This window comes from Corvus cornix, chromosome 1A (assembly GCF_000738735.6).
Source record: "Corvus cornix cornix isolate S_Up_H32 chromosome 1A, ASM73873v5, whole genome shotgun sequence".
Taxonomy (NCBI): Eukaryota; Metazoa; Chordata; class Aves; order Passeriformes; family Corvidae; genus Corvus; species Corvus cornix.
This window is the reverse complement of record NC_047057.1, coordinates 64,746,590-64,763,285: the sequence shown is the minus strand read 5'-3', so window position 1 is coordinate 64,763,285 and position 16,696 is coordinate 64,746,590. Positions and strand designations below refer to the sequence as shown.

General features: G+C 46.0%; 2 protein-coding genes across 5 annotated transcripts in view; one reads left to right on the top strand and one right to left on the bottom strand.

Moving 5' to 3' along the window:
* On the bottom strand, positions 1 to 5,360 carry MANSC1 (MANSC domain containing 1). Its single transcript, XM_039571098.1, has 3 exons — positions 4,781 to 5,360; positions 3,781 to 3,921; positions 1 to 2,002 (listed from the first exon to the last, which is right to left on the bottom strand). Exons 1-3 carry the CDS (start codon positions 5,358 to 5,360, stop codon positions 1,005 to 1,007), a joined length of 1,719 nt encoding a protein of 572 aa, XP_039427032.1. The 3' UTR covers positions 1 to 1,004.
* A 5,083-nt stretch (positions 5,361 to 10,443) lies between these two features.
* BORCS5 (BLOC-1 related complex subunit 5) overlaps positions 10,444 to 16,696 on the top strand; it is a 65,654-nt gene continuing 59,401 nt past the window's right edge. For all 4 annotated transcript variants that reach the window (XM_039570200.1, XM_039570198.1, XM_039570199.1 and 1 more), the window contains exons 1-2: positions 10,444 to 10,539; positions 11,011 to 11,154. In XM_039570200.1, the coding sequence (XP_039426134.1) occupies positions 10,482 to 10,539; positions 11,011 to 11,154 (202 nt within the window). In that variant the 5' untranslated portion in view covers positions 10,444 to 10,481. The remainder of the gene's footprint in view (positions 10,540 to 11,010; positions 11,155 to 16,696) is intronic.

Sequence of the window (16,696 nt, the reverse complement as noted above, 5' to 3'; positions counted from 1 at the left end):
TAAGAATCTCTTATTTTTTATTATTTCTTATTTTGTAATAGAATTGTTTCCTTGCATTCATGAGGCACCCTTCCTTCTCTGCCATGACGTTTGTTGTTGATTATGCCACCTGACATGAATACTTTGATATCTTGTCTTTCATTCTAAAACCAGGTTTAGACTGAGTGTATGCGAAGTGAAATTTAAATAACATGAACTGGAAGTTGTGTCACAGTAGGTGCTCCCATTGACTCTCCCTGTTGAAGAGTCAGGGAAACTTAAAATCATAGAGTTGTTTACGCTGGAAAAAACCTCGAATATCATCAAGACCAACTATTAATTAGCAGCTATGCTTATTACCAGTCACATGAAGGGGACACTAGAACTGAAGAGAGTGTGCTTTGAGAGCACTCACATTTGCAGTATGTGGTTTTAAGGAGACCTGTGATGTATGCAGAAAAAGAACTTTAAAGATATGTATATAACCATAAACTATATTTAGATAAGGAAAATTAAATTATGCCATATGTCATATTTTTTACCTAAAACCATTTAGATGCAAAGCTCTATTACTAAGTATTCCTTTAATGCTACAAATAGGGTAAATAGGATTGCCAGGCAATCATGTAACACTCTGGCATTTGGTGCAAATAGCACTGAAAACGCCCACGTGCTGCACAGGTACTCAATTTATTAGGTGTACTTCTATTTCACTAAGCTTATCACAGTACAGATTAAGCTCATGAAATGCTTTTTCTCCTTAAATATAAGACCTTCTTAGCTTAGCTTGGATTTAAGTGTTTACTCTCAGGATTTAGTAATAAATCAAACATGACAGACGTTATATTTCAGCATAGACAGAGCGTTTCTTCTCCCCACCAAACCCATCTCCTGTCTCCTGCATTCCCATTAGAGGGAAAAAATGGAATCCATCCTCTTCTGAGATTTCAGTATCTACTGTTCCATTTCAGAGTTCTCCTCTCAAAAGTGAGAGATGCTCCTCAAAATTTTATTCCCTCTCCCAATCAGACATCAGCATACATTCCATTGATCAAGTAATCCAACCTGGTGTAATGCCTCTTCTGAAGAGATTCATGTATTTTCTTCCCGGTCAGCACAATAACTAGCAACAAGAATATCACCCCAAAAAGCAAAGCTGCTACAAGGCTGCTTTTCTCCCCCAGCTGAAAAACACCTTTCCCTCTCAGAACACCTTCTGACAGGGAGTGTTCTGAGTCAGATGGGTCAGAACCCCAAAGGTCATTTTGGGAAGATGCAGGGGAATCACTGGACAGAGTGAAACCTGGAAAAGAGAGGAGGGTCACATGGCTGGTATGACTGGAAGAGACAACTGTTGGCTCAGGAGCCATGGCTGGAGTCCTTAGCCTTGATGGGGTGGTAGCAGATCCAGAATTTGTGGTCACTTGCTTGGTTGTAGAAGTAGAAGCAGAATTTGTGGGCTTGGAAAGAGGAACATGAGTGACAGCGACGCTGGTGACAGGGACACCAGGTTTAGCTCCAGTGGCTGCAGCAGGTGGAGAGGCAGCTGTGGTGGGGGAGGTTGTAGCTGGTTGAGCAGCACCAGGATGCAGAGAGGTTGTACGAGACTCCAGCTGGGCAGCACTTGTAGGCAGAGGAGGAAGAGAAGCACTGCTGGTTTCGGGAGCGCCTGCCTGAGTAGTGGTGGGGAATGAAGCAGTGGGGTTTCCAACTGGAACAGCAGAAGGCGTGTTTGGTGGCAGATTAACTCCCTTCTGCCTTGAGATGAGGTCTAAGCTCTCAGACTCTTTTGCTCTCGGAGATTCAGGAAAAACTGTATGAAACTCCATGTTGTCTAAATGCTTGCCTATGTGGTTCAGGAGTTCAGAAGCCTGATGAAAGACAGATTGTTGTGAACTGGCAGTGTGATTCTGGTGGATATTCTGACTGTGAGAAATAATGGTGCCAGCATCCAAAGGCAAAGAATAATCATTTGAAGAAAAGTTCTCAGTTTTGATGGATTTATCCTCTGGGGCATGGATGTCTGGAAACAGAAATACGGGTATTTAATTATTAAATCTATTTTTGACTACTGTAGGCATACTCTATTTGTATTTCTTAGAAACATTTATATAAGGGGGCTCTAAGAGATACTGACTAATGAAACTTGCTTTCGTTAAAATATGCACAGTGACATTTATATTCTACGTCATAAAAGCTGTCGGCCTCAAGCCTAGTCACATAACAGTGTCCTGTGGCAGAAATACCATACAAATGATAATCTTAAAAGCTACCTGATTTTACAGTATTTCTTCTACAGTATTTACCTGATTTACAGGTATTATAGAAAGTATTTGGCTGAGCATGAGCTCTTGGAAAGACTGGCTAATTGTTAATTCATATTATATATATATAATTTTATAATTATATTTATGAAAATACAGAAAAAATATATAATATATACATAATAACTATTCAGCTGCTGTACAGAACATTTAAAAGGGAAAGCTCTCAAGCAGTTCTGACTCTTACTCATCTCTTTTTATTATTGAAACAAAAAGGTTTGTTAACTGCACTGGAATTGAAATAAATAATTTTTAAAGTATCTTTCCCCCTTTAGCTTGGTTTTCAGTGTAACCACATACAGATTCTCATATGAAAGAACAAAGTTTGAAACATTTGTTGGTACTGACACCGCTCCGGTGCTACCTTTGAAAACTTATTAGGAACATTAAACAAGCTAGCATAATCTTCCACAATTAAATGTTCACAGAAGCTAAAATGTGCAAAATGAAAAAGAGGTGCTATATGCAATCAAATTGTTCACTCAGCACTGCACTACATGCCCAACAAAAGCACAAGCATGACTGCATTTCTTGTTTCTTTGTTTGAAACCCCAATGTTCTTCTAGGGGAGAAGGAGCTGGAGGAAAGTGTAATTATAGTCATAATTTTACAGAAGTGCAGTTCATTTGTTGCACATTGCTTTTGCACAATTCCTGTGTGATTGTGCTTGCACAAAAATACTTGGTAACTTTATATGAGTAATCTTTCTATATATCACACTGTTGCTCCTTGCATAGTTCTTCTCGGAAAAGTTCTCTTTTTCAGCAAAAGTTCCGTCTCTCAAGCAGCCACACAGAAACTGCCTTGTAAACTCTTGGCAGGACAGTCTAATTATCAGTTTCTTATCTAAGCTGTTCAAATAGGTCTGGTGCAAGTCAATGTCAATCAACAAGTAGGCCTTGCTGTTAAAAATCCCACAGCGTAGGCCAGAAAGCAAGAAGTTCCCGAGTGTGTGCCCCACATGCCATAAAGCTCTGAGTTTAGAAAGTTTGCTTCTGTACTTCAGGTTCCCTAACTGAAAGCAGAAAATAATGATTACCACTGCCAGTTATTCATCAGTGTAGCTCGGGTCCTTTCAATACACAGCTGGCTACAAGGGCATGGTATTTCCCTTGGTTTTGGTGATACTTTTCAGCATTATGTACAGGAAATTTTCCTTCTTGAATATCTCTAGATGGAAGGAGCTTCTTTTTGTTTTAAGCAAGGACAAATTACAAGGAGTTCTGAATCTAATGTGAAGGTATTTTATAAGGGTTGGGACATTATTCCAAGCAGGAAGCTGGGCCCACAAAGGAGCTCACCACACACCTGCCCATCCATCTTCCACAATGAAAAAGAGCAGTATTTTCAAATTATAATGCTTGCCTTAGAATACTTTACTAAAAATATGACCCCAAGCAGTTCCTGGTCACTACTGAAAGTTCATAGGTGCAAAAGTAATCTGGTGTGGGAGCTGGTGGCTCTCACTATTATTTACCTCTAGTTATCTTGTAGCTCACAAGTCCTGTTGCAGGTTTCATTGGACAAGCCTCAGTGCTAGGACAGTAAAACAAGTAGCAGTTGGGATGTGTACTTGTTCTTGCAGCATAAAAAATAATCAAATTGCACTTCTTGTCTCCTGCAAAACAAAATAAATGCCTGTTTCAGCAATAAGAACTTTTATACCAGTATGGTAATGAGATCTAGTTCGTTAACTTTTCCTCATGTGAGTAAGAGGAAAACTACTAACACATAACATTCCTACAGGAAAAACAGCCAAAGACTGCAGAAGAATGGCCCAGGGCCAAAATATGAAAGGTCACACCTTCCTTTTCCTGTACAAATAAAGTTGGGGAAATTATGAGTCTAATCTCCTATCCTCCCCTCACCCATACCACACTGGCGCCACTTTATACAATGACTTCTTGCTTACAAATCCTGATAAATCTGAAAACCTCCTTGATACACTTATAAGGAAGAAAATTATTTAGACATTTTTCCTTATTACATCCCAGGAATCACTTGGCTAGTTGCTGCTTCGGGGGGTCACCTTCACCACTGTCATTTCTACTTCCTGCTCTACCTCCTACTGCTCCAAGAGCTTGGCTCAAACCAGCTGTCTCAGAGAAGGGTGAGCATTCTCATTCTTGGCTAAAATTAAATACAGTGCAAAATGCCAGCTACTTTTAGTGCGTCTACTAAATACAGCTTATTCACCTTCGGGGTTCGGGATTTGTGAGGTTTTAGCACGTAAAACTAACGCTTAAAACTAACGTTTCTGTGATGCAACTATTTTCCTGAACACTACGGGGTCTTGCGTTAAGATCTAACATCTACTGGCAAAAGAAGGTAGCAGCCGCAAGCTGGAACTAAGCGCAGCCTGAATGAAAGGGTAAATTCTGTGCTGAACACGGAGAACACCAGCAGCTGAACACCCCGCGAGCCCAAACTCCAGAATTAATCTCCCAGGCAGTGGCGGAGAAGGAGGCCGAGGTTACCTGCGAGCCGGTGCCCCGAGCAGCAGGCGCGGGCACACGCACCCGCGCTGGGGACGCGCAGCGGCTCCGCGCCCCGGACGCCGCGGGGCAGGGACAAGTCTATATCGATGATGGAATTCTCCATCTTCTCCGCGGAACACTCCTGGCTCAGGGCCGGCCCGGCCATCACGCAGGTGATCACCAGCAGGCGAACCGGCCAGCGGCTGCCCCCGCGGGCCATGGTGACCCGGGCCGGTCCCCGCGGGGCTCCTCCGGCACGGCCGGGGTTCGCGGCCAGCGGCAGCCGGGGGACCCCCGTCGAGGAGTCTCCGCTGCTCCCGGGACGGGCACGCGTTCCTGGGGCACCTTCGGGCTGCCCCCGCCCGCAGCGCGGGGTCGGGAAGGCAGCGGCGGAGCGTGGCCAGGCTCGGGACGGCCGCTCGGGGAACCGCGGGTGTCCCGGCACGTCCGGAGGAGGGGCCCTGGGAGGCGGGCCCGGGCCGCCTGCTGCCCTCCTCCTCCTTCTCCTGCCTGCCTGCCTGCATGCCTGCTTGCCCTCCTCCTCCTTCTCCTGCCTGCCTGCCTGCCTGCGTGCCTGCATGCCTGCATGCCTGCTTGCCCTCCTCCTCCTTCTCCTGCCTGCCTGCCTGCCTGCGTGCCTGCATGCCTGCTTGCCCTCCTCCTCCTTCTCCTGCCTGCCTGCCTGCCTGCTTGCCTGCCTGCTTGCCCTCCTCCTCCTCCTGGGCTTCCTGCTTACCTACCTACCTGCCGTCCTCCTGCCTTCGTGCTTACCTACTTACGCGCCCTCCTCCTGCCTTCCAGCCTGCCCTCCTCCTGCCTGCCCTTCTCTTCTCTTCCTTCCTTCTCACTGCCTGCCATTCTCCTGTCCCCTTCCTGCCTTTTCTCCTGCCTGCCTTCCCTTGCTTCCTCCTGCCTGCCCTTCTCCTGCCTTCCTCTCGCCCTCCTCCTTCTGCCTGCCCAGCGGGGCTGCGAGGATATTCCCGCTCCTCCAGCCACTCGCCGGCCCCAAGGGCTCTTCCTGAGCATCAGACACAAAGGGAAAACCACCTAGTGAAGCTCTTGGTGGTCAAGCTGATAGGGTTTTACCCACAGTCAGACTTGTCCTCCTTCTGAGATCTGCTTTTGGAAGCTGTAATGAAAGCGATTAATATGCATATCCTGGACTAAACGGACATGGACATATTTCCATGTTTGTAAAAGACTCCTTGCTACCTGAATAATCCTGTTCAAATCACAGCCAAGCACACAATGTTTGTGGAATGGGAGTTGTACAGAAAAGCCTGTACTACTACTGGGACCCCGTCTGGTGTCTTGGCCATTCTTCCCTCAGCTGTCTCAGTGCAATTGCTTGCTTAAGTAATGTTTTTGCTTGGAAATTTTTCATTTCCTCTTTTTAATTATGTTTTTTTCTTACTATTTTTGGGGTAGTGTTTAGGAATAAAAGTAGACCAAAGGAATTAAAGAATAAAAGGGTTATATTCCTTATTTATATATATTCCTTATTTTCAGGAAAGAGACCTTTTATTTAATTCCCTGTAAGTAAAATCCATTTTCTTTTTAGAGATGTACATTACCTCACGAGATCCCAATGGGCAGGTTAGGTTATATATTGTAATGGTTAGATGCCAAGGCATGGGCGGCTGTCTTGTTCTTCATGCCCAGTTAGTCCCCTTTGTCAATACTGCTGGGTGTTGGCTTTTATTTGGACATGAATGTTGTAAGAGACTGAGCCACCCATCTGATTTTGCATCACATGGCCATTTTGGGGCAATTCATAATGTTTGGTTGTGATTTCGCAGTCTTGGTGGGATGGTTTCTTCAAAAATTTTCAGCTGCACTTGTTTAAGAAAATATTCCTTTCTAGCCCAGCTTCTCTCTTTTGGTAAACTGGTGACATTATTTTCACTGTTAGAGGACAAAGTCCTAAGAGAATGTGAACATTAAGGTGTCACCTACTAACTGCATCACACGGTGAATGAACGGGGGAATGAATACTAAAAGCAAGCACAGATATTACCCCTGCTATGTATTAGATAAAGTTGCAGCTGCCACCTGCCTTTGCTTACGTAGAGGTGGTAGAAGAAGCTGAGCAGAAAGAAGCTGAACAATAATGCTAAAAATCTGGCTGGGGTGGTCAGAACTGGAGGGTGAGGAAACTGGTTCTTCACCTGAAAAGCTGGGATGGTGTACTGTAGTGATGGTGAATGTGAGAATATGCACAGACACTGCTGTGGTCAGACAGGCATAGATGACCATGGGAAAGTGAGAAGGGCTGATGTGATCTGTAATATAAGAAGGGCAGAAGAGATCCTGGGGATAACACGACTGCCCCACTCCAGCCACCATGGCAAATTTCTGCTCTTCCTGCCTCTTCCTGGTGGGACAAGCACTCAGTCTCCCTGGCGAGACCAGAAGCAAATTGGTGAGGCTGCTGAGGTGCAGGGAAGCCAAGGTCCCTCAAAAGCTATGCAGACATAGCCACTGGGCTAGGAGAGAGCCAGCCTTGCCCAGCAGCTGCTGTGTTCCCTCACCACTGCAATGGGAAGAAAGGGAAGCTGAGGGAGGGAGAATGGTGGGACACCATCAGCCCTTAGACATGGTGCTAGGTCACTAAAGGTGTTTTCTGTAGAGCATCTGTCTGCTTTGCAGCCAGTGCCCTACATGGTGAAATGCTCAGGCACAGACAAGATGAACTTCTATTGTAACCAATGCTATTAGGTTACAAAAGCACACAGTGCAGCATACAGCCTACAGCTAGCAGCAGGTGCTGTTGGATTGGGATTGTTTTCCCATAGCCTGGATCTTAGAAACAGTGCTGAGGTGCAGTTCTCACAAGATAGGAGCCTCATTCTTGTGTTAGATTAAATCTTGGTGGCAATTAGCAAAGGCAGCCAAGAGAAACGATGCCGAGTTCGGTGCAGAGCTTTGGATGACGTTGGGCTTTGTGCGTGAGCACAGAACAGGCTTGTTCAGGAACCAGCACAGACCAGTGCTGTTCTTATTTATAGACAATTCTTCTGTCATAGACAACTGCATGATGTCTTTGCTGATTTGACTGTCAAATATGAAAACAGTAAGTCCCAAATCTTAAAGTATGTTTCCTTCTCATTTACGCTTGCGGTTTTTTGAGTTTTTTTTAATCTTGTTTTTTTCCTAAGCCTGAGCTGCCTGTGGACTTTTGATCTTGGCTTTTCCCTCACTCCTGACACACATGTATATAAGGGCTGCTGGTGATGGGTGTTGCCCACACTGCTCTGCTCTGTGCCCAGCACTCTGGGGTTTGGCAGGTTTGCCTTGGCACAGAAGAATTCTTACCCTTAACTAAAAAAATCACAGAATCACAGAATTGTTAGGGTTGGAAGGGACCTCTGGAGATCATCTAGTCCTGCCCCCCTGCCAAGGCAGGGTCACCCTGAGCAGGTGACACAGCAACCCACATTCCAGGTGGGTTTGGAATGTCTCCAGAGGGGAAGACTCCACAATCTTCCTGGGCGGGTGGTCCAGTGTTTTGCCATCCTCAATGGGAAGTTGTTCTTCTTCATGTTGAAATGAAACTTCTCGTGTTTTAGTTTATGGCCATTGCTCCTCGTCCTGTCACTGGGCACCACTGGAAAGAGTCTGGTCCCTCCTCTTGGCACCCCCTTTAAGATCTTTATCTGCATTAAAGAGATCCTCTCTCAGTCCTGTCTTCTCCAGAATAAACAGGCCCAGCTCCCGCAGTCTCTTTGTAGCAGAGCACCTCACCCCTCACAAGAGTTTGTTATTTGTTAACTGGTCAGACAACTCAAACAGGACAAGCTGTCTTGTAGTGAGTCATTTTGGGGCCCTGGGGTTAACACTGGTCTGGCCTCTCCCAACTGCCAATAAACATCTCACTGTCCAAGTGAGATCTGGAAAGGTAAGCTGGATTTCTGACAGACTCACTTTCCAGCTATAAAAGCCACACCAAACTTCCACAAAGCAGACATCTTCTACACATTTCCCAGGAAATGTGTGGAGTTTCTGCCCTGAGCAGGGACACTGCTTTGTGGTTAATCCCCTGGAGGTTGAGTGAAGGAATCTGTGAATATTACTCTCACTTCAGTGGGAAGTTACATTTGACTCCTAATACTATTTCTTTTGCCACCTTTAATAGAGGTACCTTGCTATCATGCACTGTTTTATGTTATGCTGTAATCTACTGCTAGTTGTTTTCAGTTTTATACTGTGTAGTAAGTTATTCTGATTAAGATCTTTTGTCTATCTCTTGTCTGTTTAATAAATAATTCATTTTTATAAATAGACCCTATCTGCCATCACTAGAACTTGTGGGCCAGAGTGAGTCCTTACATTTAAACTGTTGCCAAAATCTGAGGCTAAGGCAGAGCTTGTCTGAAGCTCCCACTTCTCTCACGGCACTCCTCTTATATGAAAGGTGCTCCAGACCCTCATCATCTTTGTGGCCTCCACTAGACCCTCTCCTCACCAAAAACTGGGAAATGAGCTCTCAAGCCCAGTTTGTTAGGTTAGAAAGCTGACATTACTTTATTCAGCACAGAGGTATGTGGGTATTGCCTCACCAACATGTAAATCAGTTATCAAAATTTTGGACTATTTATACGTGTTGGTAAAGGAATTAGTGTTCATTGGTTACAAGTTACATAGCTCTCTTATTAATTAATATTCTATCTTCTATTGGTTAATGATTCTCTTGCTTTTCATGCTAATTACTCCACATGCTCAGTTTCTCTCTTCTTTGGGGTCAAGGAGTTTCTTGGGTTGGTGGCCTGTGGATCAGTGGTTACAGATCCCCCTACCACAATTGCCTTTTACCCACCTGGAGCTGATTTCAGCACAATTACTGAGCATCCCTGGCTGGGCCAGGGAGGGGATTGTCCCGCTCTGCTTTGGGGCAGCCTCATCTCAAATATTGTGTGAAGTTTTGGGTGCCATCATATCGGAAAGACATTAAACTATTAGAGAGTGTGCAAAGGAGGGCACCAGGATGGTGAAGGGCCTTGAGGGGAAGCGTGTGAGGAGCAGCTGAGGACACTTGCTCTGTTCAGCTGGAGGAGACTGAGGGGAGACAGCGCAGTTTCCAGCTTCTTGTGCGGGAAGAGGAGGGGCAGGCTCTGAGCTCTGCTCTCTGGGACCAGGGACAGGACCCAGGGAACGGCTGGAGCTGTGTCAGGGAGGGTGAGGCTGGGTATCAGGAAAAGGTTCTTCCCCAGAGGGTGCTGGGGCACTGAACAGGCTCCCCGGGGAATGGGCACGGCCCCAAGGCTGCCAGAGCTCCAGGAGTGTTTGGACACCGCTCTCAGGGATGCACAGGGTGGGATTGCTGGGGTGTCTGTGCAGGGCCGGGAGTTGGACTCGATGATCCTTGTAGGTCCCTCCCAACTCAGCATATTCTGTGACAGGCTCCTTTTTAAAGAAATATAACTTGTCCGGTAACACCGAGGAGCACAGAAGCGGACACAGCACTCCAGATACTGGCCTCACTGGGGAGGAGCAGCGGAGGAGGAGCACCTTCCCTGGCCAAACAGAGCAACGCTGCTCTGCCCCGGGCCGGCTCCGGGGAGGCAGAGCCGAGCAGCCCCGCCCTGCAGCCCCGGCCCTGCAGCCCCGCCCGCCGGGCGGAGCCGCCGTGACCCGGCGCAGCCGGAACCCCGTGGGCGGCGGCGGCCCCGCGCTGCGGCGGGCGGGGGACGGAGGCAGCGCCATGGGCGCGGAGCAGAGCGCCGAGGCCGAGAGCCGCCCGGGCGAGCCCAGCGCCGCAGGTCGGTGCCCGGCAGGGAGCGAGGGCGCGCGGCTGTCCCCCGGGGAGCGGGGCTGTGCCGGCACAGCGGCTGTGGAGAAAGGCACGGCTGTTTCCTTGGGAGGAACAGCGGCTGTGGAGAAGGGAAGGGCTGTTTCTCTGGGAGGCAGCGGCGGCGCGGCCCGGCCCTTCCTGTGACGGCGCGAGGGCATCGCCCGGGCCGGGGGAGCAGAGCCGGGGGTGAGGAGCGCCCGGGGCGCGGGTGCGGAGCTGGGGTAGCAGGAGCGAGCGGGCCGTCAGTGGTGCAGGTGTTCCGGAATCAGCTGTTCCCCGGTGTGGAGAGAGAAAGGAGCTTAGAACCCTTCAGTGATCTCGCCAATGTGCTACAGAAAGCACACCTGTGCAATGTGAAATAGAGCAATATTCGCATAGGGTTGGATTCTGATGGAATCTGCGTATCGATTTGATTGTTCCCTCTCCCTCCCATATCCAGCATCTCCGTTGCCAGCCAAGCAACGAGCAAAAATGGACGACATTGTGGTTGTAGCCCCAGGAACGCAATCCTCACGGAATGTCAGCAATGATCCAGATGTCATAAAACTGCAGGAAATTCCAACTTTCCAGCCCCTTTTGAAAGGTAAGTGATTGTTCTTCCTCTGTTTTTAAATGCCTTCTTTTTCTGTACCTAATGGAGTTTGTGTATCCTGAGGTTTCTACTGAAGTTTGTATTTCTCTCCCTACTTTTCACTACCCCTCCCGTTTTAAACCTTACTCTCTTTTGTTCTGTCATAATTAATCCCAGCCTTCTGAACAGTGTGTGAGCTGGCTTAGGGGTGTGCTGGTAATGTTCTCTGCAATGGAACCATCTACTGTGGAGGCAGAACAGTTCCAAGCATACCAGCTTGCCCTGTACCACTGGTTGATGAGAGATGCTGTGTTACATTCTAATATATAATGGATGACAATCTGCTATTTTGCTCTAGTCTCTTAAAAACCGTGTGTTGCTCTCAGAGTCATAGCTACCTGTGTATGCGTTCAGCTGCTTGAAATCAAGATACCTTGTGGGAGTTTCCAGCACAGAGCAGATTTTATTCTTGTTTTTCGTAGTGGAGTAGATGGGCTGAGATGTTTCTTTGTTTCTTTTTCTCCCACTCTTTTTTTTTTTTTCTTTCATCTCCTACACTCATTCTTTGTTCCTTCCATTCTGTTCAAAGGGAAGTGAAGATTTCAATCAAAGTCGTCAAGCCTGCAGTTTATAAAAAACTGTGTTTTGTGGCCTAGCTTCTAGCTATCTCTTTTTGAGGAGAATGCAGAGTGTCCTTAGTATCTGAAAGTCCCTTAGGAGGTGTGATGTCTGGAGCAGCCTGAACAAGTTGATTTGGCAAAAGCAGCCTCCTCCTGAGTTCCTGTCCCTGGAACAGCGTGGGTAAGCAACCTTGTGTGACTGTGCTGTGCAGTGGGCACTCAGTGAGCCCATGGTTTTTTGAAAATGCCAGGCCTGCTGTTCGTGCATGCATGGGCAGCAGCACTTGCTCCTGCCTTGGAGGTCTGCTGTGACAGAGAGGACGGAGCCAGGGTGTTTATCCCTCGCTGCTACTGGAAGGAATGATGTGGTCTTGTACAGCTGAGGGTTTAGGCACTACTGGTCAGAGTGCCACTGATTCATGCATGGCTGCCAGGCAGTTGTGGGAGCTGCTTTGCTCTAAAGGCATCACTAAGGTCATCTACTAGAGGCAGCATCACACCACCACCTTCTGGACAGAAGGTATTTACTTTCTGTTTGTTTGTGGATGTCTACTGCATGAGGGTCCTGGAACATGACCAGAACTTGTGGACATTATGATAGCCTATTGGGCCAAATATTTAGCACTTTATTGGGCATTTTATATTATAAGTAAGTTCTGGATGTGCATGGCACTGTCTGCTGTTTCCTGCAGAAGGGGCAGAAAGATAGGGAGGCCATGAAAAAAAGCAGAACATGCTTTGCCTGTGAAGCAAATGCTTTGTCCTGCTTTGTATGTAAGGCAGAACCCAGATCATGCTAGTGACAGCTTGAAATATAAATGCTGGAATCCAAATCCTTAAAAGAAATGAGGAACTTTTAATATGAGAGACAAAATTTAGAAGATGCTACAACATCTGGCACCAAGCTTGTTGTGTATCTGTAAGAGTGTGATGACAAAGAGTTTCAGTTCCACCCAGCCTCAAACTCATGAGCAAACCTGGGTTGCACAAGACGTGTGGCAGGAAGTCCTGGGAAGTGAGACTGGTGATCACTTCCAGAGATGGTGTTCCTTTGAGGGTGTTTGAGTCACAAGGGTACAGGGCTTGAGGTGGGAAGTGAGAAAGAAGAGAGAGCTGCAGCCATGTGGCTGAGATGGAAAGGTTGGAGGGCACTGCCTGAGATGACCAGTCCAGGTCCTTCAGCTACTAAATGGGCACACTTTAAGTTGTCTTGGTGACTGAGTTGCTCTTTCTGGCCTTACTTTGAACCTGAAGCTGTGGATGTGTGATGGAAACCTTCTCTTCTGTTTTTGTCACTTGGCCTGCTGCTTCCCTGCCAGTCTTCTGAGACATGGTGACATCTGGTGACTGCTCAAGAGTTTTGCATGCTGAATCACTTTTGTGAACAGCTTTTTCAGCCTCAAGTACTTGTTATTACTTGAACAACTAGACTGTGATACTTGTGTCCACTACAGAAAGCAGCGTGGGCCTGTTGAGTGAGTTGACTCTTGAGACATGGCAGATCTACCACAGGCCCACTTGAGAAACTGTTCTCTTCTGGACTGGTCTCTTACCTGTATTCTTCCCATGCAAGATTATGTCTCTGGAAAGGTTGAAGAAGTTTCAACATCTTTTAGGAGCTCATTCTAAAAACTTGTGTCTTCTGATCTACCAGCTTGGAGGTGGACTTACAGTCCCTGTGGACTTAATTGTTCTATTCAATTTCTCCTTGCCTAAGCAAAGCCAAGGGGTTTTATTTTGCTTTTAAGTTTCGAAAGGGGAATAATCATTAAATAAATGGACTGGCAAAGCACATGGTCACGTAAACACTGTATATTCTTGAAAAGCAAATGCCCTTATTCCTTCTAGCCGTATTGAGTTGAACTTGTGATCAGTGAACCTGGAAATCTTTACCATTGTGTGCTCTCACTTGGAAGAAAATGCCAGTGTCCTGACTATTACATCTTTCATTCTTTCCCTTCTTCAGGGAGAATTGCACCTCAGAGTTATGGCTATGAGCCCTTGTAAAAAGTCCCTCTCCATCTTTCTTGTAGGCTCACTTCAGGTTACTGGAAAGCTGCTATGAGGTTTCTCAAAGCCCTGTCCAACTTGACCTTGAAGACTCTTCATGATCTGGATAGCCTGTTCCAGTGTCTTGCCACCTTCATCATAAAAAAATTTCTTTCCTTATGTCCAGTCTGACCCTACCCTCTTTGGTTTAAAACCTTTGTCCCTGCTCCTTCATTACAGGCTCAGGCAAAACATCTCCTGTCTTTCTTACATGCTTTATTTGTCTCTGGAGGCTTTCAGGGGAAAGAAACTTTTTCCTGCCTATGGCTAGAATTCTGCACTGGTAAAAGGTATTCAGCATGAAGAAGCAAAAGGAACAGAGGTTACTGTCTCACTGCAAAGGCACTCTGTGAGCAGCAGAAACTTCTTTACATTGCTGTGCCTCCTCCTGTTCTCATAGGATTTTGTGATTAGTTTGCTCTCCAATCTCATTTCATGGTTCTTCAGGTCAGCGTGGTGTTATTGTGACTATCTGAGAATCCTGCCTGGTTGACAAAAGCTGCCAGATAGGCAGTGACTGTCTGCTGCTGCTGGCAGGTCAGGGAGGACTCTGACCTCCCTCTGGGTGGGTCTTGTACATTAAAATTAACCTGTAACTAAAACAGCACCTGTAGTGACTTGAAACAAACTTTTGGTAACTGGTCCCCTGTAAATACTGGTTATGTTTTTGTACTGCCCTTTCCCTTGTCGTTTCCTCCTTGTTTGGAGGAAGCTGTTATGGCAGTGTCCCTTGGAAGCATGGTACTGAGTATTGAGCATACTCTGAGTTCACTGGATATGGGCATGTTGTTATTTAGAGATAATTCAGCAGCCTGACTTATTTCTGGAGGAAATCTTAATACTAAAAGAATAATTTTAATGCTAGATATTTAACTGTTGAAGCTGTTGGTGGTCCCTGCTTGGCCTGCTTCAAGAATGTGATGATACTTGCCTTTCTCTTTTGTTTTGTCTGATGGTGTTTGGATGGTTGTGTACAAGTTCCCAGGAGAGGAGGGATTGTTTCTGTGAATTAAGCAATGTGCTGATGTGCAGCTGGAGACTGGCCTAGGAACAGTTCAGCTGTGTCACATGCAAATTGCATTTGTCATCATGTGCAGCATGTCTTCTGTCGTAGAAACTCCTGCTCCCTCCAGCACTGAGAGAAAAAAGGTCAGCAGAGGCTGCTGAGGCTCACCTGCATTCCCAGACGTATCACATAGGTGAGAGGTGTCTTCTCTGCAGACATTCAGCAAGTTACTTGTGCACTCCATTCATTTGTCAAACATAGATGGTCTTCATCTTACAGCCTTGTCAAGGGTATTGTGTGCAGCTCATTAGCATCCTCTAGCCCAAAATAACTGGATTCTTCTCCTACCAATAATACTGCTGTTTTTCTAAGAATAGCAAATAATGGGAAGAGATTTCTCAGTAAGGTGGTGGCATTTCTGCCCATAATGTTTTTAAGGGCATAATAAACAAAGATCTATCAGTCATGAATTGGAAGCAAATGAATACATTAAGGAGTATACAGTGAGAGCTTACTGTGCTGCTTGTTACCCATATTTATTATTGTTAGAAAGGCATTTCACAAAGAACAAAGTGAGACTTCTACTCTGAAAAGTCAAGGCTACAGTTTACCTGCAACAAAGAAACCCAGGTTAATGGTAGAAAGAGTAGGTCCAGCATAAGGAGTGTCCTTTGCTCTCAATGTATTTTGAAATGGAAAACTTGTCATATATTATACCCGGTGTACGTCTTCAGCAGAGAAGCATGGGAGATGCTGAGAAATCTGTGAGCAAGAACTGGGGTGAAACTTGTGATGCTGTCCTGATGCTCCGTGGATCTTCTCTTGTCCTCCAGGGACAGGAAACAGAAGCTTGTGTTACCTTGAAATGATTGTTTATACTTTTATAACTTCTTTTCTGAAGTCATTTTTCAGGCAGGAAAGCTACTTGTCTAAAAAATGCCAGTGTATTTTTCTTTCTGGCATAGTGTACAGAGGAAGGATGGATGTTTAGAGTTTATTGCATTTAAAGCAAAATTTTGTCACATCTCACCCCTCAGTGTTTTCTTACATCCTTGCTTCTTTCCCTTTCCTCATTGTATGTTCCTACTTCGACTTATAGTGTAAAGAATTTAGCTAATAGCACGTCAGTGAACTTTATTCCTGTAATTCTCTACACGTGGTACTTGAATACTTTTATAGTTGTGTCCCTGCACCTTACAAGGAGGATCTGCTGCTTCCAGCTGCTGAGGGTACAGGCCTCTACTGGAATTTGCAACATCTGAGTTTGTTGTATGGGCTCCATGCCTAGTGCTTGTAACAAAATGTGCTCTGAAAATGTTCATGTTGGGTGGAAGGAAGTACCAAGAATGTGAGTACATCTGCCTGGTGGGTTTGGGGTTTTTTATTGTTATTTTGTTCGTTATTGGGATTGGTTTTTTTGTGTGCTTGCTTGGTTGGTTTTTTTTGCCTTGTAGACCAATATTCTGTATTGTAGAGATGTGTCTCTCCATTTTGAATTCATGACTTGAAAGTAGCTCCTGAAATCAGAACCTAGAATATGCTTCCGTTTTGAGGAAAGAAGCTTTCCCTTCAAAGGATAGCTGTCAGAGTGGATAAAGATGATGTCTGATTTCCATGTATTCTTCAGTTGTTTGTTAGTTGTTTGGAGACCTGAACTAACTCAGTTTTGTGTGTGAGGGGATTTGAGTCTGTGGTTAGACATTATCCAAACAGTATGCTCAACACCCATAGGGAGAGCATTGGGGACTGCAGATACTGAGTTCTTCACCTTTCCCTTTCCCAGCTGTTCCACACCACTTGGTGTGGTTTGTGTGTTGGCAGATGAACAGAATGAGTGTAAGCCTGTCTGCCTGGGTGATTAGCCTGGCCTCTTCCCTGG

Coding starts and splice junctions, on each gene's coding strand:
- MANSC1 (XM_039571098.1), bottom strand. CDS start 5,360: ATGCAGGCACGCAGGCAGGCAGGCAGGCAGGAGAAGGAGGAGGAGGGC. Junction 3,922..4,780: donor CTCGGGGCACCGGCTCGCAG/GTAACCTCGGCC, acceptor TTTGTTTTGCAG/GAGACAAGAAGTGCAATTTG. Junction 2,003..3,780: donor GAGCTACAAGATAACTAGAG/GTAAATAATAGT, acceptor TTCTGTTTCCAG/ACATCCATGCCCCAGAGGAT.